Source organism: Urocitellus parryii, chromosome 12, assembly GCF_045843805.1.
Source record: "Urocitellus parryii isolate mUroPar1 chromosome 12, mUroPar1.hap1, whole genome shotgun sequence".
In the NCBI taxonomy this organism is placed as follows: Eukaryota; Metazoa; Chordata; class Mammalia; order Rodentia; family Sciuridae; genus Urocitellus; species Urocitellus parryii.
This window is the reverse complement of record NC_135542.1, coordinates 6300259-6327933: the sequence shown is the minus strand read 5'-3', so window position 1 is coordinate 6327933 and position 27675 is coordinate 6300259. Positions and strand designations below refer to the sequence as shown.

General features: G+C 38.1%; 1 protein-coding gene across 1 annotated transcript in view; it reads right to left on the bottom strand.

The window, feature by feature from the left end:
* Nucleotides 1-652: 652 nt before the first annotated feature.
* The window catches only part of Il1r1 (interleukin 1 receptor type 1), a 79641-nt gene continuing 52618 nt past the window's right edge, over nt 653-27675 (bottom strand). The window contains exons 5-14 of the mRNA XM_026408625.2: nt 24715-24778; nt 14016-14250; nt 13723-13912; nt 12845-13013; nt 10798-10863; nt 6518-6635; nt 5648-5799; nt 3907-4050; nt 3118-3285; nt 653-2574 (exon numbers count right to left, since the gene is read on the bottom strand). Of these exons, the coding sequence (XP_026264410.2) occupies nt 2156-2574; nt 3118-3285; nt 3907-4050; nt 5648-5799; nt 6518-6635; nt 10798-10863; nt 12845-13013; nt 13723-13912; nt 14016-14250; nt 24715-24772 (1719 nt within the window). The 5' untranslated portion in view covers nt 24773-24778 and the 3' untranslated portion in view covers nt 653-2155. The remainder of the gene's footprint in view (nt 2575-3117; nt 3286-3906; nt 4051-5647; nt 5800-6517; nt 6636-10797; nt 10864-12844; nt 13014-13722; nt 13913-14015; nt 14251-24714; nt 24779-27675) is intronic.

Below are 27675 nucleotides of genomic sequence, written 5' to 3'. Positions count from 1 at the left end.
ATCCAAGGGCAGGTCACAGGGATCAGGAATGTGGCTAAAGTCTAAGTACTAAGCTACTTGTAATTCTTGGCTGTCTCCCCCCTTACCCCCTGCTTTATGGCCAATTCTACGTTTCAGAACTGGCTTGCTTTCTTGGCACGATATATGCTAGATGATAGATAAAAATCATCAGCAGAACTTCTAAAGTATCTAGCAGACCTTGGGAGTCATGACACCTCTCTACCTCATGAGACATCCTGCTCTCTGTGTGCAGCCAAAGAAGCAGAGCCCAATTCTTTTAAAACATCAGTTCCCAAGCAGTACTATTATTCAGTGCTATGGATCAGACCCAGGAGAATACAGGTAGAAAAGGAAGAGTCAAAATATTAAACTCTGGTTTTGTCTAGCTCTGACTGCTTCAGGGGAAAAATATCCTTCCAAATAAGTGTTTGTCTTCACCCAAAATAATTAGGTAGTCAAAGAATATGAAAAAAAGAAGACCTGCCCTTGTTCATTCAACTTTGAAAACCATGTGTGTGTCAGGTGAACTTGGCTTTGTGATTTTCCAGAGTTGCTCTAATTATCATAAGAACTGTGAGCAAATTTTGAAACATTTTTTCTGTGCAAAAAAAAAAACCAAACCATTCTTTGCTTTCATTTTTACTTGGCTGAGAAATGCTGACCTTTAAGGAAAGAACATATGGAAATAAAAATATTGTGCATACAACCTAAACATAATTTTTATAAATTCCAACACTGAAAATCATCAAATTTGTTTGTGATGTAAAAACACTCCTGGACTCAGTAGTCTCCTATAAAGCAATCCGTGATGGGTGAACAGTTAATGACTTGAAATCAAGCATTCGAACATTGGACTGGAAGCCAGGAAAATACAGGTTCAAGTTCCAGATCCAATAGAATTAAGAGAGTAATTTTAAAAAGAGTCATTTTCTCTCTACATAAAATTAGAATAATTGCAAAAATTAGGTACAATTACCCAAAAACATTTTTTTAAAAAAATAAAGCACTATACAAATGTATTTCCCATGTGCAAATTGCTTATGGAAGGTAGCAAGGGACAGAGAGAGACATATGGTCTCTCCTCAGCACAGATTCCGGCGAGGGGAGCCACTTTGTAAGGGGACCAGCAGCAGGCAGCACTAGCTAACTGACTGGAGGGACAGACGGAGTTGTAAGGGTGGCAGTGTCTTAGGGGAAGGCTCCCAGGAACCAGAGTGCTGAAGTCAACTCTGACTTTGGAGAGCTGGTCAGCTGGAGAAAACGCAAGAAGGACTTCCAGTGAGGGGAGGAGAAAATTCAGCAAACATGGAGGCGCCGGAGCCGGTGCAGAGGCCCAGGAGGCTAACCTGGGACTCACATCACAGGGCGGTGAGGGGACGGCTTTGAAAACAGGCTGGGAGACTCCGTGGGGTGCCCAGCACAGCTGTCTTTCCAAAGGAGCAATGAGCCAAGTAAAGTGAAGAGGAATGTGGAAGTTCAGGTCAGTCATTCCAGGGAGGAAAGTGTCAAGAGTGGTGGAAGAGGTGGGTCAATTCCTGCTTCTGTTGCTTTTATGAGTCTTTGTCTTCTAAAGAAAGCTAAGGGGATTTCACAGCCTTGGAATCCTGGAGAACCCCCTTTTTCATTTTAACGATACCTCTCTCAAGGTCCATAAAATGCAGTCTGGTCTTTGGAAAGTGACAACTCATTGTGGATGTGCATGGAAAATGCAAGCCGTGTAAAGTTCTCCAAGAAGACATCTACCTTCCTCTGTGCGGTGTCAGGCACACGTCATCTGCAGTGCTGCCCAGAAGAGACTCTCCGGGGCCAGTGATCCTGCAGCGTCCCCAGAGATGGCCAAAGCCCCACCAGCAGTCTGTGGATAACTTAACAAAATTGTCTCTAGATGGTGAACATTCCTTTCATGTTTTTTTTTCTTTTTTCTTCTTCCAACTCACTGTCTCAGTGCCTTTTTCTCAGAAGTTCAACATTCAGAGAGGGCCTGTATAAAGGCTTTCCCAAGCCCTCTAATCTGAGTTGCCCTGGCCTGCCATTGTCACCAAGTCCTGCTCCCTTAACTGTGTGATTCCAGGTGACTTCGGAGATTAGGTCAGCAGGAGGCTCAACACCCTAAGACTGCATGCACCCAAAAACTTCTTGGCCAAGCTTCTCCATGCTACCCGAGAGGCAGGTGAACCTCCCTTTGATGCTTCTCCTTAGAGTCTGACTCTTGGGCCGTGGACAATAACCGGTGTTTGGATGAAGGAGATCGCCGCTGGGCTGGCATATGGTACCGGACCTGTTTCCAGAACCTGGTCTTTAGAGACTGAGGTCCCTCTCTGAAGTCCCCTGACCAGCAGATAGCCCCATGTTTCTGCTTAATGAATTTAATGGATTCTGGCATTTTCTCATAGTCTTGGATTTTTTCCAGCTCAAGCAGGACAATTTTAATCCCCTCCTGGATGAGAGCATTATATATCACTATTTGCTCTTCAGATGAATGGCCCAGCCAGCTGAAGTCTGACATGTCTGTCACCAAAATGATGATCAGTCTTCTGCTTTTCTTGATGTTTGCATTAGTGACCTCAATAGCATCTAAAAAACATGAAGCACAGTACAGACAGTCAAATTACTATTTATAATCATTTTCTCTGGAAGCAAAACCGTACAAGTTTCTTCCCACTCCGTCCCTATAGCTCCTAAAGTTTTTTTTTCTTGCCTTACTTAAGATTAGAAGTCTTTCCCATTTTATATACTCACTTATAAACTGGCCTACAAAACTTGAATATTCACTGAGAACTCAGAAAACTTTAAGTCAAAATTTTAAAAGTTTCTGGTTAAATCATTTGATCTACACCACTCCTGTATTATTATATCCGTTGTAAAATTAACTACGAGGTCTAATTAATCAATGTGTTTTCTAAAACAATAAAAATCAATTAATTATTGATCTAATAAACTCTGGGAGAAGTGAATACATTTAATAAATGTGAAAAATCACCATCATACATGTCTGAAGAGATTCTTAAAATTGTAATATAGGTTCTCCTGTGTTGAGACCTCTAGAAAGATGGATCCCAGATTTAGCAACTAGTTTCACAACAGTCAACCTTTTATTCTTTTGCATTATATACATACCTTCTCCAACATAATCATCCCTTCCATAAATAAACAGTTTATATCCCAACTGTTTTTCCAAGACCTCAGGCAACACTTTAAACACAAAAATATCTGAGTTCGAGGTGGACCCTTCCCCAAAGGTCTTTGGATAGAGGATATATGCATCGTAGATCTTTCCATCTGAGGCTAAAGGAAAAATGAAGAAATGCAGTGCATTTAGAACCAATACTTTTTTAAGTATTCATCTCTTAGGAGTTTCCGATTCATTGTGCTTTACTACAAAACTGTTCTTATATTGCATTTATTGGCCAATTTTTGTACATTTGGTATAGAAATATTCACAGCTCCTTGTTTTTATATTCTTTCCCAAATGTCTCATCCCAGAATTCTATCTATTCTTAATTTTATATATTATATATATTATTATAGTATTTTATATGTTATATATATTATTGTAGTATTTTTTGCAAGTCTCTCTGATTTGTGAAAATCTAGTCATTTCTTTCTTTTCGAAGTGAATTTTGAAGTGAGGTACGTCCTACACAGCATAAAGCACGTCACTGACTGAATTTATTGACAGATGCTCTCGATACCTACTTATCCCATCATATAAATACTAAAGGAATAACTAAAGTGATAAGGCATTCAGCCTAGTCAAGAATTATCCATAAGAATAACTACTATTCTTGTACATGCTACCACATATCATTTTGAACCTTCAGTGAAATTCCTATTAGTCATCTTCTACCTCTCCTAACTATGTCCTCTTCAATGAGAAAATACTTCAAAGAATGCAAAAAATTATACCTTTGGGGGGAAGAAAATCAGAGCAGGAATCCCTGTACCAAAGCACAATATCAACCTTGAAGATTTTATAGATGAAAACAGAGCATGTAATTATAATTGTTAATGTAACAAATATTCCAATCAAGAGCTTCTGGAAATCAGGCACTACAGTAGAAAAGAGGAGGGGGAAAAGTATTAGAACCAAAAAGAATTAAACATTTGGGCATAACAAATCAAACATTTTCATTGTAGCAAAAGCATATTTGGGATTGTCTTTGTATTGGGGTAGTATTAACTCATTCATTGTTATCACTAAAAATGAATACTATGCAAAGAAATGTGACATGGAAACTACCTAACACTAAGGTTCATTCTATTAAGTTTCCAGGTAAATAGCATAATATACAATGACAGAAGAAAAATAGAACAGAGTACTTTATAGCTTTATAAAGAGAATCACTCAAACAGCCTATAAAAGGTCCCTGAAATACAAAGTCAGCTTTGGAAAAGCCAAAAGCTGGGAGGAAAAAAAAAGGAGGTTTATGGAGTCTTTTCACATTTCTACATTCTCCTGGCCTTGTTCTAATTACTCATCCAATGATTACAGAAGAGGAGTGAGAGATGGGGAGAACACTGAAGAATCAAAATTTAAAAACTAAAAGAAGAAAGTGCCTTCATTGTGGGAACCCAGAAAAGAGATCTTAAAGTTATAAGAAAATCCTCTAAAAGAGTATCTAAAAGTTATATTATTTTACTTTTCCAAGTTAGATCTTTGATCCATCTGGAATTGATTTTGGTACAAAGTAGAAATCAAGATATAGCATTTTCCAGGTTAAGGTCCCAATTGACCCAGTGGATAGTTCACATTTCTAGTCCTCCTTAATGTAACTTCATACAAGATCATGATGTCTGTTGTCCAGATTTGTCATCTGTATTTAAGACCATCTTTATTATTCTTTATTTTTAAATAATTAAATCTAAAACATAACTCTGCATATAGCAATTTTTTTTATTTGTGGATGGACACAATACCTTTATTTTATTTATTTATTTTATGTGGTGCTGATGATTGAACTCAGTGCCTCACACATGCTAAGGCAAGTGCTCTATCACTGAGCCACAACCCCAGCCCCCATCTTTATTATTCTTGGTCATTTACACTTTCATATGACTTTTAGACTAAATCCATCTGTCACCATAACACAAACACTAACTTAACTTATGCAAATACTGCTGAAATTTTGATTGGAATGATTTTTAATCTATAAGTTCATTTTGGGAGAAACAATATCATTATAGCATTGAGTCTTTCAATCTATGAACATTGTATATCCTTACATCTATCTGATCCCTGATAAATCTCAATGATATGTTTTAAAATTGTTTCACAGAGGACTTGAATAGTTTTTGCTATGTTTATTCTTAAGTATTTGATTATTTTTTTTTGAAACTACTATAAAGGTTATCTTTTAAATTTGGTTTAACTTTGCATGTTGTTTGTATTTAGACATACACTGAAATCATACTAAACTCATCTGCTTCGGCAGAGAACTGGATTAAGGGCAGGAGTCAGACCAGAAAACCTTCCTATAAGAACAGATAGCTCAGCTGAGAAATAAAGAGGAAGAAGTTGCTCAGCTGAAGAGAAGATGAAGATAGTTCCAGGCAGGGGAAAACAGCATTGGAAACTCAAGGTCTTAGATTTTTATGAGAACAGAAGCAACAAAAGATCGCATTTCAAATAAATAAGTTTGTTGTTTACCTGGAAGGGTTAATTGTATGTATGCTGAGTATATATTAGATTTACTGTTGACCAAACAGGTAAATGGATATAGATAAAATTGACTTTTGACTTTTGAAATATTAAGCGTTATAATGTGTATAGTTTTTCTATTGGCTGAAGGACTGTTCACCCTGTTCAAGAGAGAGGATAAATAAAATTGTGTAAATAAATTGTACCAACTACACATAAGGATGCATGTCTGGTTTATTTCTTTATTTGTCACATAAACTGCAGCTGAAATAATTACCAACCACTGACTCAGCAGACTGCTGGCCATACCCGTGTGAGACTCAGTAACAAAACAAAGACATCAAGTTAAAATTACCTGCTTCCAAAAGGAAAAATATAAGCTAAGCATTTTGGTATCCATGGGGCACAGGGAAGCATAAAACAAGAATAGTCTGTTCATTAAACAACACTCATCTGGGGCAGGTGATAAAGTGCTTCGAAGACAACGATCATGGAAGGGATGATGGGAAGCCAATAGAGACTTGGAAGTAGAGTATCTGCTTCTTGACTCCACTTAATTAGTCTTTTCTAAACTACTTAAAACAATAGGAACAGTAACTCAGGATACTTGCTTCTTTGGAATGTTGCAACATGTATAACTGAACTTAAGAGAAAGGCTTCTATGTCGTGCAGAGTTTACAACATAATGACATGTATTTTTTTTACCTTAAATGTACAAATCGTACAAATCTGTTTAGCTTACTTCGCGAAACTCAAAATGGGCAGCAAAGGATTAAGAACCATCAACTTCCAACTAATCTTCAATATTAGATTAAACTGTCAAGGTTATATATAAAAATACGACACAGACTTTAACATAACATCGATTGACACACTCACAATTCAAAGTCTTCCACCAGGATTGGATCATCAGGTGAAATCAGTGACCCATTCCACTTCCAGTAGACAAGGTCAGTGAAGTGGCCAGTGACATTACAGACCAATTGGACGTGGGATCCTGCAAAGCAATATATTATTAATCATCAGATGAAGTGGGTTTTGATCTATTTTAGCAAATGGCTATGGAACAAAAATTTTAAATGCTAGAAAAGCACAGAGGAAAATTGCCTTAAACTTACCACCCAGAGATACCCACGATTAATAACTCTGTGTGTCTCATTCCTTATCTTCTCTGTGCACATAAGTAATTTTTAAAAATGAGACTTTATTGTCCACTATTTTGTAATTATTGTGGACTGGGAATTTCAGGCTCCATGATTAGTCCTCCAAAATAGACTGTTTTGTGGCTGCTTAGGATTTAATACTATAAATAGCCTCTAACAATTTCCTATTGCTCAACACAATTTGTTTCTAACTTTTCATTAATATGATTATTATTCCAGAGAATATCCTTGTTTATATATCAGTGTTTGTACATATCCTGAAATATTACCCTGAATAAAAATAAGGAAGTAGAATTGAATTAAAGGGCCAGACTTCTTCTCTCCAGGGAGTCTGCACCCATTTGCTTGCTCTCCCCAAACTCCCGGATAACATGTGGTCTTGCTTAGTCATTACCAACGGAGAGAAGGAGGAAAATAAATGCACTTAAGTTAAATTTTCATTTGCATTTGGGTTTTCTTTCCTTCCCACACCCCCGCCTTTCTTCTCTTTGTGGTGCTGAGGATCAAACCCAAGACATGTTAAACAAGTACTCTACCACTGAGCAACATACACCCCCAGCCCACCTGCATTTCTTGAACTCATGGTGAATTAACATTTTTCATAAGCTTAGTATTTCGTGGATTCTTTTAAGAACTGTTCCTTCTGCATACCAACCATTTTTAAATTATTACTATTTTTACTGGTATATTAAAATTTTATGTAATTGGGAGATTCATTATACTGTATCTGTATGTGCACATAATTTGATCCATCTCATTCCCTATGAAGACCCCATCCCCATTATAAATTCCTTCCCTTCCTCTCCGCATGGTCCACTTGTACTACCAACCATTGTTTAATCTCATGTTCACATTACGGATGTGCAGGTTCTCTGTATTCACTGAGGATTTTTAACTTTTTAAAATGCACACAAAATGTTTTAAGTAGTTTTCTAAGTTGGTTGCTTCCACATTATTATTGCTTATGGGAATTCTTTGATGTAGATCTCTTTATTTTTCATTTGGTCAAAATAGTTTAAAAAAAATTTTTATCTGGTTTCACTATAGTTTTTCTAAAAGTCCTCTCTAGCCAGGCTTCAGGGCACACACCTGTAATCTAGCAACTGGGGAAGCTAAGACAGGAGGATCACAAATTTGAGGCCAGACTGGGTAACTTAGCAAGACCCCATCTCAAAATAAAAAATAAAAAGGACTGTGGATGTAGCTCAGTGGTAGAGCACTTCTGGGTTTAATCTCCAGTGCTTGAATAAATAAATATTTTTAAATAAGAAGGTGCTTTCTACCAACAAATCAGGAAAATATCCATGTACATTTTTTTAGGTATATAAGATTTCCTTGTTATTGTTTTATTTTTATTCTTTGATCTATCTTGAATACAATTTCCTATAGCTTGAGGGAGAGTTTTTCACTTAATGTTTTTATCCAAATACTGTTCATCATTCCAGAAAGACCCATGAATGATAACAATTTTCCTCCTCACTATTTCACAAGGCTGCCTTTATCATAAAATAAATACTCATTTAGTTTGAACTTTCTCAATTAATCTGAATGGGTGCCATCATGCCAACATTACCACATTCTTTTAATTAATGAAGTTTTAAAGCAAAGGCTAATATCATTTTTTAGTATTTGCTTCTTACCAATATTATCTTAATACCCTAGTGAATTTTAGAATATATGAAAATTTTTAAGTCCACTCACATTTTTTAATATTTCTCCATTAAATCTATAATGAATCTCTCCATTAAATCTGAATGAATTTTCATTTACAATTTCTAGTTTCTCATATAGGAAAAACAGACTTGTCTATATTACAATTTTCCTCAATCAGTGTTTCTTAATATGGTTTTCATTTTGCCCATATATATATATATATATATATATATGTAATTTGTTTCCTTCTTTGTAAATTTTTAAGTCCCTCTACATCTCTCTCCTTCCCACTCTCCCTCCCCCTGCAGTGGGGGATGCTGACTGGGATCAAATCCAGAGCCTCCTGAATGCTAGGCAAGCGCTCTACTACTAAGTTACAGCCCCAGGCATCCCTTCTAGAATTCTAATAGATATACAGTCTATCTGTTGATGGAGATTTTTTCACTCCTAAGAGTCAATTTCCCCCTCTGAAGACCCCACCCCCATCATAAATTCTCAGTTTTTCTGAGCTTTATATTTTGAGGTTTTTATTCCTCCCTTATAAACATCACACATTTTGAAAACATTTTAAAATATATTTTTACAGACATTTGGTATTAAAATGGAATCTCTTTTCCCATTACATTTTCTAGCTGGTTATTGCTAAATAAGTCTAATATTTTAAATTGGTGAGTTTATCATGTCTAATGAATAAAATATTAATTATAATTAAATTTTCCCAGTCATTCTCTTGGGATTTGCAGATAGATGATTATGTGATCTCAAATTAATAATTTAAAAAATCTTTTTTTTTTCCCCTTATAGTAAGCATCTCTTGGTTTCTTCTTCAATCACATATTTGGTACTTTAGAACTATGTTAAATCATGCTGATTAGGCAGGCATCTTTGTCTTTCTGTTGGCTTCAGTAAAAATGTCTACAGTGCTTTGCATTAAGAATGTTGGGAACCGCTGGGCACAGTGGTGCAGGCCTATAATCCCAGCATCTGGGGAGGCTGAGCAGGAGGCTCTTGAGTTCAAAGCCAGCCTCAGCAAAAGCGAGGCACTAAGCAACTCAATGAGACCCTGTCTCTAAATAAAATATAAAATAGGGCTGGGATGGGGTTCAGTGGCCAAGTATCCTGAGTTCAATCCTCGGTACCAAAAAAAAAAAAAAAAAAAAATGTTGGTAACCACTGATTCACGTTGATTATATTTATTAAGTTAAGGAAATATTCCCCAAATCTTATTTTTAAAGTCATTTTATTAGGAATTGGTATGAATCTTATCAATGGCTGTTTTATATCTGTCAGAATATTCCTATGACTGGGTAAAATGTGCCTCTGATACAACATGATATATTAAAATAAGTATCTCCTAAAATGAAGCTACTTTTGGATCAGTGCAATCTAGACTTCAGAGCTCTCCATTTTACAGGTCTAGGGCATACTTTCTCAGCATGACTATGGCCAACAGAGCCAAAGGAGTTCTTGGAGAGGGGAGCAAGAAAATCTGAGGTGTATGTTCTGTCACCCTACAAGGGCCATAGCACACCAACAGACAAGCAAAGCCGCCTAAACAGAGAAAGGGATGGGGGCGGGGTGGTTAGGCCCTGAAGGAGAATAATTTAAAGGAAATTTGAAGGATGGGAAAAACCACACAAATTCTATTTGCCTATATTTAGAGTACTGTCATCTCTGCATCTTTGTTGATATCTAAGAATGTCTTTCTATTACTTTCCACTAAGAATTTTGACAAACTTGGCAAAGCACAAAATTCACAGGTTCCAAACTCCTAATTTGTGAACAACTGTTCATGGCCTTCCTGCAGTTTCCCTAGGAAGAGAACTGATCCTCTGAGACAAGAACCTGTTTTTGTGTCTGGACTACAACAACAGAAGTCCCTGATTATTATTAATGCCTTGAAATAAGGCAAATGTGGCAGGGGAACTAGTTTTTAATGTAACTGAATTAAGTAATTGGCTTAATTCTATACGTACACAGCCACATGTAGCTTTATTCTTGATATTAAAAAAAAAAGGTCCATTAACTTGCAAAAGTATTTTTTTCTTGAATAACGATCATCTTTTTGACCTGGAGTCTTACCCTTCTGCCTAAAACTTAGCTCTGGTGATAAATCCTGTGCCAGGTGGATGGATGATGACAGTTCTTGTTCCTAATTTGAACTTCGCCTCTGCCTGGGTTTCATGAGAAAGGAGAGCTGTGCCAACCAGACGTGGCTAGGTTTTTTGCCATAAGAATCAAAAAACAAACAAAAATAGAAGGACACCTTGGGATATAACTCGTGCCACTTTTCATCTGAGTTCGCAGGAATGATTCTGGCACATCCGACCAGGGCCTACTCACCCAGCTCCACTTCCAGGGTCCCGTTTGCTGGACTTTCAATCACAGGACTGTCGGGTTTGATTTCCTCTGAAAGAAAAAATACCCACAGGGCTTCTCAGTCTCTTATACATGAGAATCACAAGTAATGACAACACTTGGCTAAACATACTAAACAGATACCAGGCCAGACGGTGAATAGACAGCAGGAGACAGGAGGTGACCGGGGAGGCAGGGAGCCCACAGAGGCTGCGGCTACCTGAGCATCCTCACCAAACTGGACCCTGCCAACCCATACACTCAAGACAACGCTCTCTTAGAGCAAATCAGGAAAGGCGAGGAGAGTGCCAGGCCTACTTGTATTTAGTAACACTGCTAACACTGACAGTGCTGTGCTTATGGGTGCATATGGTTATTGACAGATGCCAAGCACTTTGGTGCAATTTATTAAAACAGGCAGAAAGTTGTCAAGAGCCTCAGAAATTGATCTAAGCCTTCTTTACAGTCAGATCGATTGGCTTTCAGAGTTGATCTGTGGCCGAGAGAAAAATGATCAGAAATGATGAACTCGAATTTCCAGTAATCCACTGCAGGACAGAATAATGTCTATTGCTTGTTGGTTGGCTTCCTAATCTATTCTTTTTTTTTTTTTTTTTTTTTTTTTTTTAAAGAGAGAGTGAGAAAGGAGAGAGAGAGAGAGAGAGAGAGAGAGAGAGAGAGAGAGAGAAAGAGAATTTTTAATATTTATTTTTTAGTTCTCGGCGGACACAACATCTTTGTTGGTATGTGGTGCTGAGGATCGAACCCGGGCCGCACGCATGCCAGGCGAGCGCGCTACCGCTGAGCCACATCTCCAGCCCCCTAATCTATTCTTAAAACAGTTCCTGGCACACAACGCATATTCAAAAAATATGTTTTATGAATGAAAAACATTCAGCCTCATTGGGTTGCGTCTGGAGGAAAAATAAAATATTTACTCATCGGGGTAAAGTATATTATTTCTACAAATGGGATCAGACAAGGAGACAGAAGAGTATTTAAGACACACTGGATCTATTTTTAAAAATTCCTAGTGCCCGTTCTCCCCGGTTTGGTTGCTGTGTAAGGAGACCAGAGCTACACAAGAATCAGGAAGGCTGTTGAAAACCCAGAAATGTGGTTGTGATACAAAGACCACTGAAAATTAGGATTTCGGTGATGCTTGTGGGAATTAATTGTTATTCAATATCATTAATCTTTGAAAAATTAATTATCATAGAAAAATGTTGCTGTGTGTTGAGTGATCAGACAGTCTCAACTTACACCTGTTATTCCAATATAATAGACACCCTTTAACTTGCAAAACTTCCAGTTAGATTAACTGTTCTATTCTTCAAGCCAACATTTACAGAAAGCCTGAGTGTCCTGCCCATTTTTAGGTAATCTATAGAAGTACATTTTGCTTCATTTTGTTGTCAAATAACTTACTGTGAAACACGGTCAATACAGAACTGAAAGCCCAAAGAAAATTAAGAACAATCACAATTAGCTGCACACCTGTTTTGCCCTTCACAACCGCTTGGCCTCAGACACATGAACACAAGCTGCACATCCTCAAATCCAAGCTTCCCAATGACCTTGGGAGGTGGCATCATGTTACAAAAGAGGAAACAGCCTTAGAGAGGGCAAATGACTGGGCTGACACAGAACGCACAGGAGGAGGTCCTGGGAGTATGACTTATCCCAAGGCTCATCTGTGGCCATTATTCTTGTTGAGAGACACTCAGAGACTCCTCAAGGGCAGGCTCTCAGCCAGGGGAGCCCCAGAGCTCTCCCAAGAACATCTTTAGCCATGTCAAGCAATAAGGCTCCTAGGTGAGTTGGAAAGTTTAGCATATAACATCTCTGTTTAATTATCACTGCATCTAAAATGAAAATGAAAAATGTTTCCATTACATATTCAGGAACAAAAAGCTAAACTAAAGCCAGGGGACCTTTGTGGAATCATCTTAGATTCTCTTAGATTTAGTTCCTCTACAGACAACGAAAGTAATGTTCAAGTCATGGTGTCTGGGCTGGAGTTATGACTCACCTAGAGTAATAAAGTCTATTGCCCGGGTAATATGATATGGCTTTCCCAAGTACATGTAGGATGCATGACAAGTGTACTTCCCTCTATGGCCCTCTGTGACATTCATCACAAGAAGCGTATTTGTGACTCCAACGAAGTATACGTTGTCAAGAATCAGGGGTTTGCAATCCTAGACAAGAGGGAGAAAAGAAGCATTGAAAATTAACTAGTTACTTTGCCCAATATACCTAAAAAATTTTTCTTTTTGCAAAAATCATTAAATTTTTTATGTCGGAGCCTTGTGCTACAAACACAAGTGAAGGGCAAATTAATTAAGCAAGAAAAACGTGTTTGAGGAAAGAATGTGAACACTGTAATTTCTTATCAATGCTGTGCTCTCTTTCTTCACTGATACTATTTTGCTTTTCCTAACCTCTAAAAGATGATTTCCCATTAAGTTCTACCAGATGAGGTAGGTTAAAAGTGCCAAAATATGATATGAAATGCTAGTCAAGCCACTTTTCTAACAGTTACAGAAACTATCAAGTTATTTAAGGACCACTTAGTTTTAAATAAAACATGGAGTAATCTATAATAGATAGTTATCTTTTAAACACCTCACTTTATAATCAGTCTTGTCCTTAAACAGGTTTCATTTATCCTGTTACTTTTTTCAACTATATCTTATTAAATAAATACAATGATAAGTAAGATTTTAGTTAAGCTTCAAATTAAATGAACGCAATCTTATGATTCTTTTTAGATTCCCTATTAACCTTCACAACGACAGAACACAATCTAGAAATGGAAAAAGTACGTTGCAGATTCATTTTGTGTCCAACACATAAAAATATTTCATCTCCTAAATAAGTAAAATGCCATATTTAAAATAAGATTACCTTATACCATTTTACTGTGGGAAACTCATTATTTTCATCCTTAAAAAAATCCAAATGAGGGCACACAAGTCTTCCATCTCCGGCAATGCGTAATTTCTGTGTGAATATAGCTTCTGCATTGTAACACAAGTTAGGTTCGTTTTCCACAAACTTGGCAGTTATTTTAATTTTAAGGCAGAAAGTTGAATTTCTAAAATAAAGTGAAATAGGGAAATTAAAAATTATTTAGAGATTTTTCTGTCCTCAACTATTGTAGGTACTTGGAACACGTTTGTAACAGAGGACTCTCTTACCTTACTGAACAGTAGTAATGTCCTGAATCCTCTACCTTAGCGGGGACAAGCCAGAGTTTATCCTTGTCTTGATGAATCCTGGAGTCTTGCTCCTTTGATACAGGTGTCTTGCTGTCATTTTTATACCAAATCACCGAGCCTATGTTTTCATTTGGGTTAAGTGGACAGGCACGAACATCAATTTCATTTGCAGATGAAACTAAAATGACTGATTCTTCACGTATCTTACATTCATCTTTGAAAGGGAGAAAGGGGAAGCAACTTCCATTAGAAATTTTTCCAATGTTTCTTAATGTGATAGACACACATAAACACAACAATCATCGAATACACTGATTCATACTACATATAAAAGTTTTCCAATCTTATGCTGAAGAGCATCATCTTGGGAGCCTGGAAGACTTACATTCAGTTCTATCTGTGTCTCTTATTACCTGCGTACTGTACCCTTGGGCACATTACCTAACCTCTCTTACTCCTTCTTTGTTCATATAAGAAACAGGAATAATGTAGGAGAGGAGACAGCCACTTCAGAATAACATGAAACAACGAGGACTGGATTCACCTTCCCAACTGAACAACTAAAAAATGAACAAAGTTTATAAAACGCACTGTTCAAGGCCCCGAGAAGGAAGGAATAAAGCACAGAGATCTCAGGAAAATTGAAATAAAGGAAGGGAGCAATTATCCAAAGTTAACTGTCCAAATTACTGCCTGGCTATGACACTGCAAAGAGGAAACACAGGCAAAGTCCAGTGTCTCTCTGAGTGGAAGAGATGGGGTTGGGAATCTGTGTAACTTCAGAGTTTGCAGCTCAAAGTGCCCACGTGGTTATGGTGGCACACATAGAGAGTGTTTGCAGATCCCCAGATAGTCCCCTGGAGTTTTTAGCTAAGTATAAATCAGTATAAAAATCAGTTTTTTTTTTTTTTTAAAGAGCCAGATCTAGAGTCAAAATGCCAAAAGAATAAGAAGGAGCACACTTACAGCCCTCAGGGGAAACCTCATTCATCATGGGGCAGCAAGTAGAATGCCCAGAAGCTTCTGACTCACTAGTTGGGGAAAATTAGGATTCAAATATATACTCTTCTGATTCTCATGAAGCTTAAAGCAAGACCTGAAAGTATAAAACCACTTCCAAATAACCGTCCTGCGGCAGAACAAAGATCATGAACATTTTTATAAACAGAAAAACAGATATAACATGGTAAAATCTACAATGTCTGGAAAGGTTGTGGAGAAAAAAGAACACTTTTACATCGTTGGTGGAACTACACATTAGTGCAACTGCTCTGGAAATCAGTATGGAGTCTCCTCAAAAGACAAGGCACGGAACCACCATATGACCCAGGTATACCCCTCCTTGGTATTTATCTTAAAGAATTAAAGTCATTTTGCATAGTGATCCATGCATACCCAGGTTCATAGCAGCACAATTCACAACTGACAAACTATGGAATCAGCCTAGGTATCCATTGATGGATGAATGGATAAAGAAAAATGTGGTGTATAGACAGAATGAAATTTTATTTAGCCATAAAGAAAATAAAATTATGTCATTTGCAGGAAAACAGATAGTACTAAAGATAACCATGTTAAGTGAAATAAGTCAAACTCAGAAGGATAAAAGTCTTATGCTTTCTCTCATGCAGAAACTAGAAAGGAATAAAGGAAAACAAAGGTGGGGGATGGATCTCATGAAAATCAAAGGGAGTTCAGTAGAGGAAAAGGACCAAGAGGGGAAAAATGCTAGGGAGTGATACTGCCCAAATTATATTGTTATATTATGTGCATATAGGAATACGTAACAACAAATCCCAACAATATGTTTTAAAAAACTGTTAGGCATGCAATGAAGTGATAACATGCAATCACGGGGAAGGGAAAAAAATCAACCAACCAAAACTGACCCAGAAATAACAGAGATGATAGACTTAATATTGACAGGATCTGAAATAGGTATTTCTCCTGAACTCCATGTGTCCGAGATGGTAGAGGAAAGACAAACCATACCGAGTAAAGACGCAGAAGAGGTTAAAAACACTTTTACAGATGGAAAAATATAATATTGAGTTAAAAAATTCACTGGCTGGGTGTATAGTAGCTTTGACATTGTAGAAAAAAAGATTAATAAGTAATGCTATGTCTTGTAATACTGAAAGACACAGCATTACAAACTATCCAAAGTTAATCACAGATGGAAAAATAATAGAACAAAACAGATGTGGCATTAGTTAGCTTAGGACGACATCAATATGTGTAATATGAATTGCTGAAGAAAAGAAGTAGGCAAAACAAAAATATTTGAAGATGAATTTTTTTCAAGATATTAATGAAAATAATGAACTCACAGCCCCCCAAATCATAATAAATCTCATACAATGGAAACATGAAGAAAACTACAGCAAACACCTAACAACCACATTGCTAAAAACCAGCAACAAAGAGAAAATCTTTCAAGTATCCAGAAAAAGGGGATGTGATTATTACAGGTGAACAAAGAAATACACTGCAGCTTTCTTTCCAGAAACAATTCAAGTCAGAGATAGAAGAACAATATCCTTCCAGCGATGAAAGACAAGTAGACTTCTGAACCCATTGAAAATGTCTTTCAAAATTAAGGAAAAATATTTTTTTTTCAGATTTTTTAAAGCTGTAAGAAGTAATTACCAGTAGACCTATACTATAAGATATACCTTCAGAAAGAAAAGAAATATTATCATAAAAACCAATCTTCACAAAGGAATAAATAGCATCAGAAATGTTAACTATATTATAAAATAATTAACTTCATTATAAAACAATTTCCCTATTATTCTAATCTCTTTAAAGAGAACTGAATCCTTAAATTAAAAAATAATGTCCTAGGAGGTCTACACCATATAGAGGAATAAGATATATGGAAATAAGAGGGCAAAATACAAGCAAGGATGTATAGCATTAAGGATCTTATATTTCACAAATTGTACAGAATCACTTGAAAGTTAACAGTAATAATTTAAAAGATGGATACCTAAGGCTTAGAGCAGTTATTTAAAAACCATATAACAAAGAGTTGTGATTAATTAACCAACACAGATCAAATAAGGTAAAAGGCAGCAGAAAGAGGAATAACACAATTGATGGGAGAAATGAGAAAATAGAAAAATCCTAAAATTAAACCCAAGTATACTAATAATCACAGTAGTCTGAAGACTCCAGTTGAAAGGTAGAGATGGCCAAGCTGAAAAAAGAAATAGAAAACTATATGGTGTATAACACACACACACACACACACATTCTCATACACCATTTTACTACAAGGACAAAAGTAGGTTAAAAATAAAAAATATATGCCACATTGACACTAATCAATAGCAAGCTTGATTTAACTAGCTTGGTTTACCCATTTCACAATGTATACATATTCCAAGACACTACATTGGACACCATAAACTCATACGACTTTTGTCAACTACGCTGCAGTAAAAAATAAAAACAATAAATAAATAGCTTGAATGGCATGATCAAAGTAGACTTGTATAGTATAGAACATTAGCAGGGAGAAAAGATAATTTCCCATTAATAAATATTTATGCATCTATTAACAGTGCTTCAAAATACATGAAACAAAAGCAAATGCCCGATGTGGTGGTGCATGCCTATAATCCCAATGGCTCAGGAGGCTGAGGCAGGAGGACCATGAGTTCAAAGCCAACCTCAGCAAAAGCAGACACTAAGCAACTCAGTGAGACCCTAACTCTAAATAAAATACAAAATAGGGCTGGGGATAGTGGTCTGAGTTCAACCCCCAGAACTCCCCACCCCTCCCCCCAAAAGGCAAATAGAACTGTAAGAACTAGAGAAACCAACAATTTTAATTAGAGATCTCAATATCCACTCAGAAGATTGGACATAACTGACAATGATGTGGAAGATTTGAAAAACACCATCAGTCAATTTGACATGATCGATATTTACAGAAAATTCTACCCAACAACAGCGAAATATTCACTCTAAAGACACATAAAACACCCACTAACATATATTATATTCTTCCTCATAACCCAGGACTCAATATATTTGAAAGAATTCAAATTAAACAAAGCATATTCTCTTGTGATAATGAAATTAAGTTAAAAGTCAATAACAGAGATATCTAGGAAATCCTCATGGATTTGAAAACTAACACTCTTCCAAATAACCCATAAGTCAAAAAAAAATTAAAAGGAAGATTAGAAAGTATTCATGCCTGAATGATGTATGCAAAACCCAGTAGGCCAGTACTGTGGCATTCAATGAAAGCAGTGTTTAGAGAGAAACTGAGAGCAATAAATTCAACATATTAAAAAAAACTCAAATTGATGACTTCATATTCTATTTAAAAAACTAGAAAAGGAACAAACTGAAGTAAGCTGTGAGCAGTCTCCAAGTCTGAGTCTTAATTCAGCAGATGACTGATTGAAGACACAGAGAGGCTAATGCTATTGAAAGAAGCTGTTATTGCTGACATTCCAGAGAAGGGGCATCCATATCACAGGAGACTGGAGGAAGAATAACCAGGTTTAGTTAAGGGGCAGAGCAGGAGGAAGGGAAGAGCCTAGGCCAAAGCCATTGTTTAAGTTCCTACAGGAAAGTCAAGGCAGGGCAACCAGTTTAGGGCTGGTCAATTTCCATAGTAGGGGCTGTCCCTAGCTGCCAGGTACCTGGTCCTGGGTTGATTTATGGCAGTGGCAATATTGGCTTGCTGTGTGAGAGTTGGATAATGAATTGGATGGGGGCCCAACCCTGGATCCGGCAGTCTTCCCATGCAAAGCAGCTCCGGCCAAGCTGTCCACAACCCTGTGTTAGTCACCTTTCCATCACTGTGACCAAAATACCTGACAAAAACAACTCAGAGCCCAAAAAATTATTGGGGGCTCACAGTTTCAGAGGCTCCATCCATGCCTGGCAGATTCCATCACCCTGCCCAGGGTGAGGTAGAACATCATGGCAGAGCAGGATGGTGGAGGAAAGCTCAGCTCATGGTAGCCAGGAAGAAAGAAGAAAGAGCAAAGAGCCAAGGACAAAATATAATCCCCAAGGTCACACTCCCCAGTGAATTATTTCTTCTAATCATTCTCCACTCACTTATAGTCACCACCCAGTAATTCCTCAAAATTATTAATTTTTCAAATTCATCAAACCATGGATTAGATTATAGCTCTCATAATCTAATTGTTTCACCTATGAACATTTGTGCATTGCCTAATATGAACCTTTTGGGAGACACCCCATATCCAAACCAGAGCAAACCCCTAGGAACTACCTGTCCCTGGGATATATATAGGTATATAGAGAAGAAAGGAAGTTTAGTAGGGTAAAGCAGAAAGAATAGGGGGAGGGAGGAGGGAAGGAAAAGGGGGAAAGGAAAGGAGATTGAAATAAAATTCCTTGCATGTATGATTTTGTCAAAATAAACTCAAATACTATCTATAATTATAATATTATAATATTCAAAAGGAAAAAATGATAAAAAAGACATCAGTTCTCTGAAAATTTATTTATATTCAATCCTAATCAGAATCGGATCAGAGTTTTTCATACAAATTGATAAATATATTCTAAGATTCATACGGAATAGCCAAAACAACTTTGATTTAAAAAAAAAAGAAGTTGGAGTTACATTGCCTTAAAATCAAGTTATACTTAATATAATAAAGATATAGCAATAAAGATCTCTATTTTGTTCCAGCAATCTATTCATCTTTATGCTAATATTATTAATTAATAGGGTAATATTAGCATAAAGATGAATAGATTGCTGGAACAAAATAGAGATCCTGGATGTAATTCACACAAATATATTTAATCAATTTTTGACAAAAGTGCAAAATTAACGCAGTGGAAAAAGAAAAGTCTTTTTAACAAATTATACATCCTTGTGCAAAGAAAAATATTTAAAAGAACTTCAGAGACAGAACTCCAAAATGCAGAGTAAGAGTCTCCAATCATTCCTCCATAAAAACAACAAAAGGATTGACTTTTAATGAAAAGCTTGCAACTATCAGAATATTTATTTAAGAAAAGAAAATCTGCTGAACCAAGGTAGAATGGTAAGGCTTCTGGCTTTGTAAACTACACCACTCCCAATCCCCTCTATCGGGCCACGAAAACCAGAATCTTGGCAAACACAGCAGCTATGAAAAGAGTAGACTTTCAAGAACAGATCAGGTGTGTAGGTCCTCAGAAAGTCCTAAGGAGCACTGCCCCTCTTTGACCTGACTGGCAGTCCCTGGAAGTCACATTATAGAGGAGGGCTGTGACTGACCTGACTCGGAACTCCACAGGAAATGCCCTACACCCAGGGTGTCTGTTGAACAAACTCAGGGCCAATTGTTCAATATGATGGCAGCTTAAGGCCAGTTAGGACAAAGAAGATCCATAGTCCACAGGGGCTTTGGAAAGCTCTGACACCTTCCTAGGGAATCAAGAAGAGTGCTCACGTAGGTAGGGCTGTTCACATGCCCAGGAGAGGTACCAGTCTCTTACATCCAGATAACTCAGAGATCAGACATCAGCAGGCATTGAAGGCTAAGACAGAGTGGTAAGGCATACCCAAATCTTAGAACCCCTTGGCAAAGGGTATAAAATTTATCAAGTCAAGGAATTTAAAGAAAGGCCAATCATTAGCTGACCCTTAAATTAAAGAAGTAATGACTACAGTGGTCACTTACTGCAGGAAGTACGGATTTTGCAAGGTTAACCCACAAGGATGAACTGAAAGATATTTACACCTAGGTACATCATAGTCCAATTGTAGAAAGACAAAAATAGAAAGTCTTGAAGGTGATAAGAGAGAAATGCCTCATTACATACAAGGGATTTTCAATAAGATCAACAATGGGCTCTTAGAACCCACAGAAGCCAGGAGGCTGCTGGATAACATATTAAGACATGTCATCCAGTTAAAAATAATATGACTGTCAATCAAAAATTCTATATCTGGAGAAACCATCCTTCAAAAATGATGGTGAAATTAATACATTTACAAATAAACTAAAACTAAGAAAATCCATCATAAGCATACCTACCCTGAAAAAATAAAGTGCATAAGACTTCAAGCTGAAAATAAAAGAACCCAGATGATAAATAGAATCCACATTAAAAAAAAAGAAAAAAAATACCAGTAACTACAGAGGTAAATCTAAAACTACATAGATAAAATTTTTAAAAATACATAGGTAGTTTGGGCATGTAGTTTCTCTTTTTTCCCATATAATTTTTAACTGCATGAAACAATAATTACAAATCAATAAAAAGGAATCATAGGCTTAAATGTAAAACTTAAAACTATTAAACATCTAGAAGAAAATTTTATGCCCTAGGATTAGGCAAAGATCTTTTTATATGCAATACCAAAAGCACAATTTATACAAGGAAATAAAAGGCAAATTAGACTTCAACAAAATTGAGAATTCTATTATTTGAAAGATACCATAAGCAAATGAAAAGATAGACAGGAAGAAAATATTTACAAACCACATATATGATAAAGGCCTTGTATTCCGAATATTTAAAGATTTCTCAAAACCCAATATGAGAAGACAAGTAATTAGAAAAAAACGGGGCTAGGGATATAGCTCAGTTAGTAGAGGGCTTGCCTCGCATGCACAAGGCCCTGGTTCAATCCCCAGTACCACCAAAAAAAAAAAAAAAAAAAAAAAAAAATGGGTAGGTGATTTGGAAATTTCACCAAAAAAGATAAATGTATGACAAATACTCACATGAAATGAAACTCAACATCATTAGCAAAATTCAAGTTAAAACCATGATCAGATATCATCTATCAGATTGGAATGAAGAAAGATTGGTGATAGCAAGTGATGGGGAAGACGTGGGGGAACTGGGACTTCCGTGCATTGCTGATGAGGATGTAAGATGGTACAAGTTTAGGAGACTCTGAAATTTTCTTAAAAAATTAAATGTGCATCCCCTAAATGATCTAGCCATTCTATTCCTATTTACCCCCAAATTATGAGAGCATATGTCTCATTCAAAAACCTGTACATCAATGTTTATAAATCCTTTATTTTTAATTCTCAAAAACCAGAAATAGGGCCAGGGTTTTAGCTCAGTGATAAAGCATTTGCTTAGGACACCAAAGTCTTCGTTTTAATCACCAGCACAGCGAGAAAAAAAAAAACAAACAAACTAGAAACAGCCAGAATATCCATCAACATGTCAGCAGATAAACAAATTATATTTACATAATAGAATACTACTATGTAGGAAAATAATCAACTATTAATATGTTCAACAACAGGAAAGAGATCAGATTCCCTCCCTCTCAAAGGAGCATATACCATATAATACCGTTTATTCAAAATTATAGAGAACACGAACTAATTGCTAGCCACAGGAAGCAGATCAGCAGATGCTTAGGGATGAGGAAGGAGATGGGGATGGATTGACGGAAAGGAGGGATTCTGAGGGATGGAAACTAGAAAGTGATGGCAGTGTTTATTATCTCCATTGTGATCATGGCTTCAGAACTGTCTATGCATGTCAACATTCAAATTATGCACTCCAGCTATGTAAGGTTTATTGAATATTGATTATATTCCAATCAATATTTTAAATATTTTAAAAAATTTTTTAAATATTTAAACATTTTAATCTTTTAAAAATATGCCTGGAATAAAAGTGGCTAGGAACTTAGCATGGCCCCAGCACAGAGGGAGGACTCCTAGCTAGGAGGAGCAGCTGTAGCAGCAACCACTGTGTCTCCTCAGTTAGACCCACGTTTCCATTGTGTGAGATTTGTCCCACTCCACCAGCACCCTTCCAACCAAAGCCACCCGTGACTTTGAAGTTGCTGAACCAAATACACGACTCTCCCACACCGTCCCACTTGACAAATCTTCAACTGACAGGTACACCCTCTGGTTCTGTCATCCTGAAGTATTTTCTTGACTTGACTCTCAGGATACTCATCTGTTTCTCCTTCCATATTTCAGGGCCTTCCTCTTCCTCCTCCCCCTCCTCCCATTCCTCCTCCTCCTCCTCTTCCTCTTTTCTTTCTTCTCTTTCTCCTCTCCGTCTCCTTCTTCTTCTCCTCTTTCTTCAAGGTGCTGGGGATCCAACCCCAGGCCTCACTCATGCTAGGCAAGCACTTTGCCATGGAGCCACCGCCCCGGCCCTCAGCTCACCAGTCTTTGCATGGCCTTCAAGTCCAGTCCTTGAAGTTGTCATCTTTCCTAAACACACTCGATGACCATGTTCAGCTCATGGTTCTCAGCTCACCTGCTGCCGAGTCATCCAATTTTACATCCCAACTCAGACCTCTCTCTCAAGCTCTGCAGTGCTTTGTCAATGTCACCATTTAGACCATTTAGACATCCAAGGGACGGCTAAACTTCCCATGCCCAGAGTGACCGTTCCCCTCCGTATCAGTGACAGTTCCACCTTGGTTAATTCAGGCCAAAACCCTTGGAGTTGTCCTTGATTCTTCCCCTCACACCTCACAATCGATCCATCTGAAAACCCCTGTTGGGTCTAGATTCAAAGTCTATTTGAAATGTGGCTCCTCCTCACTCCTTGCCACTTACAGATAAGCCTCATCATTTCCTGCCTGGAGTCCAGTCACCAACTAACTTGCCTGTATTATCAAAATGGCTTCTCAATTGGCATCTCTATTTCTGCCTTTGCCTCCTTAGGATTTGTTCTCAAAATAGGAGCCAAAAAGAGCCCATTAAAATATAAGTCAGATCCCCTCTCCGGTTTCAAACAAAAAAAAAAACCCTGCAGTCTTTTCATCTCAGTCAGATGACAAGCCAAGATCCTTAGATCTTGCAAGGTTCTATACAAACAAACCTCTACCATCTCCCCTTTATCTAAATAACAACACCTCTGATGACTTCCCTTCTGCCACTATGCTCCAGCCAGACTGGTATTTTAGCTTCTAGAATATGCCAGGCACTCAGCCTCAGGGTCTTTGCACGTGCAGTTCAGGATACTTCCACCCCTCCTCCACATAGCTTTCTCCTTCCCCTCCTTCAGGTTTAAATCAAAAGTCAACTTCTCGGTAAGGCCTTTTCTGACCACACTATCAAAAAATTTAACCTTCTGCCCACTCCAATCCCCAAACTATACACCCTGCTTTCCTATTTTGTTCCTCCCTACCCTTGTCACCAAATGACACACTGTATATTTATTTATCTAATGTATTCTCTCCCCTACAGGAATGCAAACTCCCTGCAGGCAGATACTTCTGTCTGGAACATTCACTGCTGCGTCCCCAGCACCTAGTACCTGGCATATGGAAGGGGCCCAAGAAACTCACATAAGGGATGGAGAAGGGAAAAGAGAAAATGAAGGAATAAAAAAAAAATAATATCTTCTGAAGGATTGTAGTAGAAAAGCTCTTAAAGACTGCATAACCCCTCCTCCAAAGACAACCAAGATTTCACTCCAACCAGCGAGACCCAGATTTGAGCTCTTGCCCCTTGACCCTGGGTTATTAACCTCCTTAGGCCTCGGTTTCCCAATTGTGAGTGACAGAAAAAGTGGTGAAGTATCTGAAGGAAATTTCCAGCTACACAGATCCCTGACCAGGACAGTCCCCGGAGACAACAGAAACCGATGAGAAAAAAAAAAAATGACTATTAGAGAAGGTTCTTGGTGTCTTCTAAATCAGTTTTTCTTAGTAGACAAGAACACAAGGACGTGTTTAACTTACCAGCTTCTAAAGAAATCAGTAGAACTGTGAGACAAACAGTTCTGAGTATCACTTTCATATTCTCCTGGAAAAATGGAAGAATGGAAAAAAAAGACAAAAAAACATTACTATTCCAGCAAGTCTCTAAATGCACTGATGCCCCACCTGTCCCTGGCCCCAATCCCACCAATGGATATGTTCCTACGTCACTGATGTTACCATGTCGGGCTTCTGGTTAGAAAATGGGAGTGGGGAAAGATTTGACAGAACTGGAAGCAAACTTGATAATTTAATATTTAAAAATTTTCCATCATCTGCTCCAGTAGACATTTCTAGTCTTGTATCCCCCTTGCCTTCCCCCCAGATCTAATCTATATCAAAGTAGACTACAATCAGCTCTCCATATCCACAGGCTCCACATCTGCCGATCTAAAATACTTAGGGGGAAAAAAGTGCATCTGTACTGAACATTTACAGACTTTGTCCTTGTTATTATTCCCTTAACAATACAGTAGCATAACTATTTACATGGCATTTACATTGCATTCAGTGTTATAAGTAATCTAGAGATTTTTTTGAACATATGGGAGGATGTGCATAGGTCATATGGAAATACTACACCGTTTTATTAAAAAGATGTGAATATGTAAGTATTTTGATGTCGGGGAGTGTTCTGGAACCAAGACCTCTTCCAGGTTGCTTCCACTTGTAAAGGTCCATTCCCCACCTGGAATGTATCCCCCTGCCAGGACCCACTTGCAAAAGTCTTTCCATACTTCTACGTCAGCACAAAGGTCATGCCTTGCTTTCATCATGCAAGAGATCAAATTGTTTCTACAATATAACATAATGCAGAACAGCACTGAAAAGACTAATAATATATTAAGATGAGGTTGGTTCTTGTGGTCGGATTTCTTCTTCTCTGAGACTTTTTAAACTTTCCAAAAAATGTATAAATGAGCTTATACAAATGTTTTCACAAAAGTAAAAAGAAAAAAAAAAACCCACAGCCCCTCCACATCAACACAGCATGAGCTACAACAGATTCTGGTCAGCAATTGGGCTACACAATAAACTGAGATTCTGTTCATTTATTATTAATGGAAAAAGACTTTGTCCACTTCCAAGGAGGGAAGTGTAACTGACTAAGTGCTTGCTTAAGATAGCAAGTCAGGAAGGAGAATGCACTCATTGCAGAACAGTCACTAAAATAACATCAAGTGAATTTGAAAGAGAAAAACAAACATTTCCCACTTGCCTACCCTTTTAACCCTCCCAAGCCCTAAATAATGCCTCTTTTTCTCTCTGAATGTTCCTATTTAACACTCCTGAACAGGGACCTTATGGTGACATGCAGTAAGTTCCAGGCTTGTATCTCCAGCTAGCTTTTGCACAAATCCTCTCAGGGCCCATGAGTACCTCAGACTCCATAGGCTCCCCAAGTGAAACTCATTCTTATCCCAGCAAAAGTTCCGTCCCCAGGGCTCCCCCCACAGGCACACCACAGCTCCAAACCTACGTGGGTGTGCACCCAAAGGAGACCACGGATCAGTGAACCTGAGGCTGCCACCACTCCACCCACCCTCTCCCCGAGCCTAACCATTCTGTCTCTGCAGACCACCAAGCCCACCCAGGTCGCTCCTGACCATTGCTGGTGGCACAGTAGCTCAAGCCATCTCCAGTCCTCGTCTGGAGTCATTAGGGCAACAGGCTTCAAATCTGTCTCTCTGCCTAGGGACTGACATCTGCCAATCAATCCAGAAAGCCTACCAACTATGGGTCACCAAATGGTCTGTTCAAAACACCTTCCCTGGCTCTCGGGTGTGCCCAGAAGGCCACGCCCCTAGCAAAGCCCAGGGGTGCTTCATGCCAGGCTCTGACTTAGGTCTCCACACGCCCCATATCCCCTGGAAACACGGAGAACTTCAGCTGTGGCCTCACCAAGCGCGCCAGCCTCTTACTCTTTGCCACCACTGTTCCCTCTGTCCCTGTCTTGGCCCCTTCCCACTCCATCAGCCTCCCACACCCCAAACGGCTACTGAGTCTGAGCTTCTCCTGGGTCCTTCAGTGGACCTGAGCCTGGCTTCCTCCTCTGGGTCACCCCAGCAACTCTTGCCTCTGTCCTGGCTCTCAGCACTTTCCTGCAGTCATCCTGGCAAGGGAAAACCCACGTGGGCAGGAGCCAAGGCCTGTTCATCTCTGCCCGCTCAGCATCTAGCACTGTGCTTGAAACCCCGCCACCCCTAATAATGTCTCACGGAATGAACAACAAAAACAAACAAACAAAAAGCCCATACAAAATAAATAGCTATCCCCTCCATTAAATATCAGGGGAGACCATGTAGTTCTATGCTTTGAAAAAAAAAAAAAATCTGCCTCTTTTTTTTTTTTTTTTTAACAGTACTAGGGACTGAACCCTGGGGTGCTTCACCACTGAACTATAATCGCAGCCCTTTTCATTCATTCATTCATTTTTATTTTGAGGCAGGCTCTTGCTAAATTGCCAAGACTGACCCTGAACATGCAATCCTCCTGCCTTGGCCTCCAAAGTCAGTCATGGAATTATAGACCTGTGCTCGGCTCAAGGTGCCTATCTTCTTATTTGTAGCTGTAAGTAAGTAAATACACAGGTACAAAATATTTTAAGATGATTCTCCTTGAGACTTAACACCAGCAATCTTTGGAATGTTAACTAGAAAGTGTTCTCTTTAAGAAGCTCAATTAAAAGTTACAAAAATCCTACAAGATTTTCTCAGCATGCAAGACACACCTATTCAGATTCTCGTCACTTTACTCCCAGTACCAGGATGATGATCCTGAAGTCTGGCTCAAGCCTTGAAAACCAGTCTCAGACTAGTTAAACTGCATTCCTTAAATATCATGCGCTTCTGACACTTTATTCGAGTAAATTGGCCTTATCCCAAATTGGTCTAGATTAATGGTCTTATTGCCATATATACTTGAAACTCTATTCAGGTTATG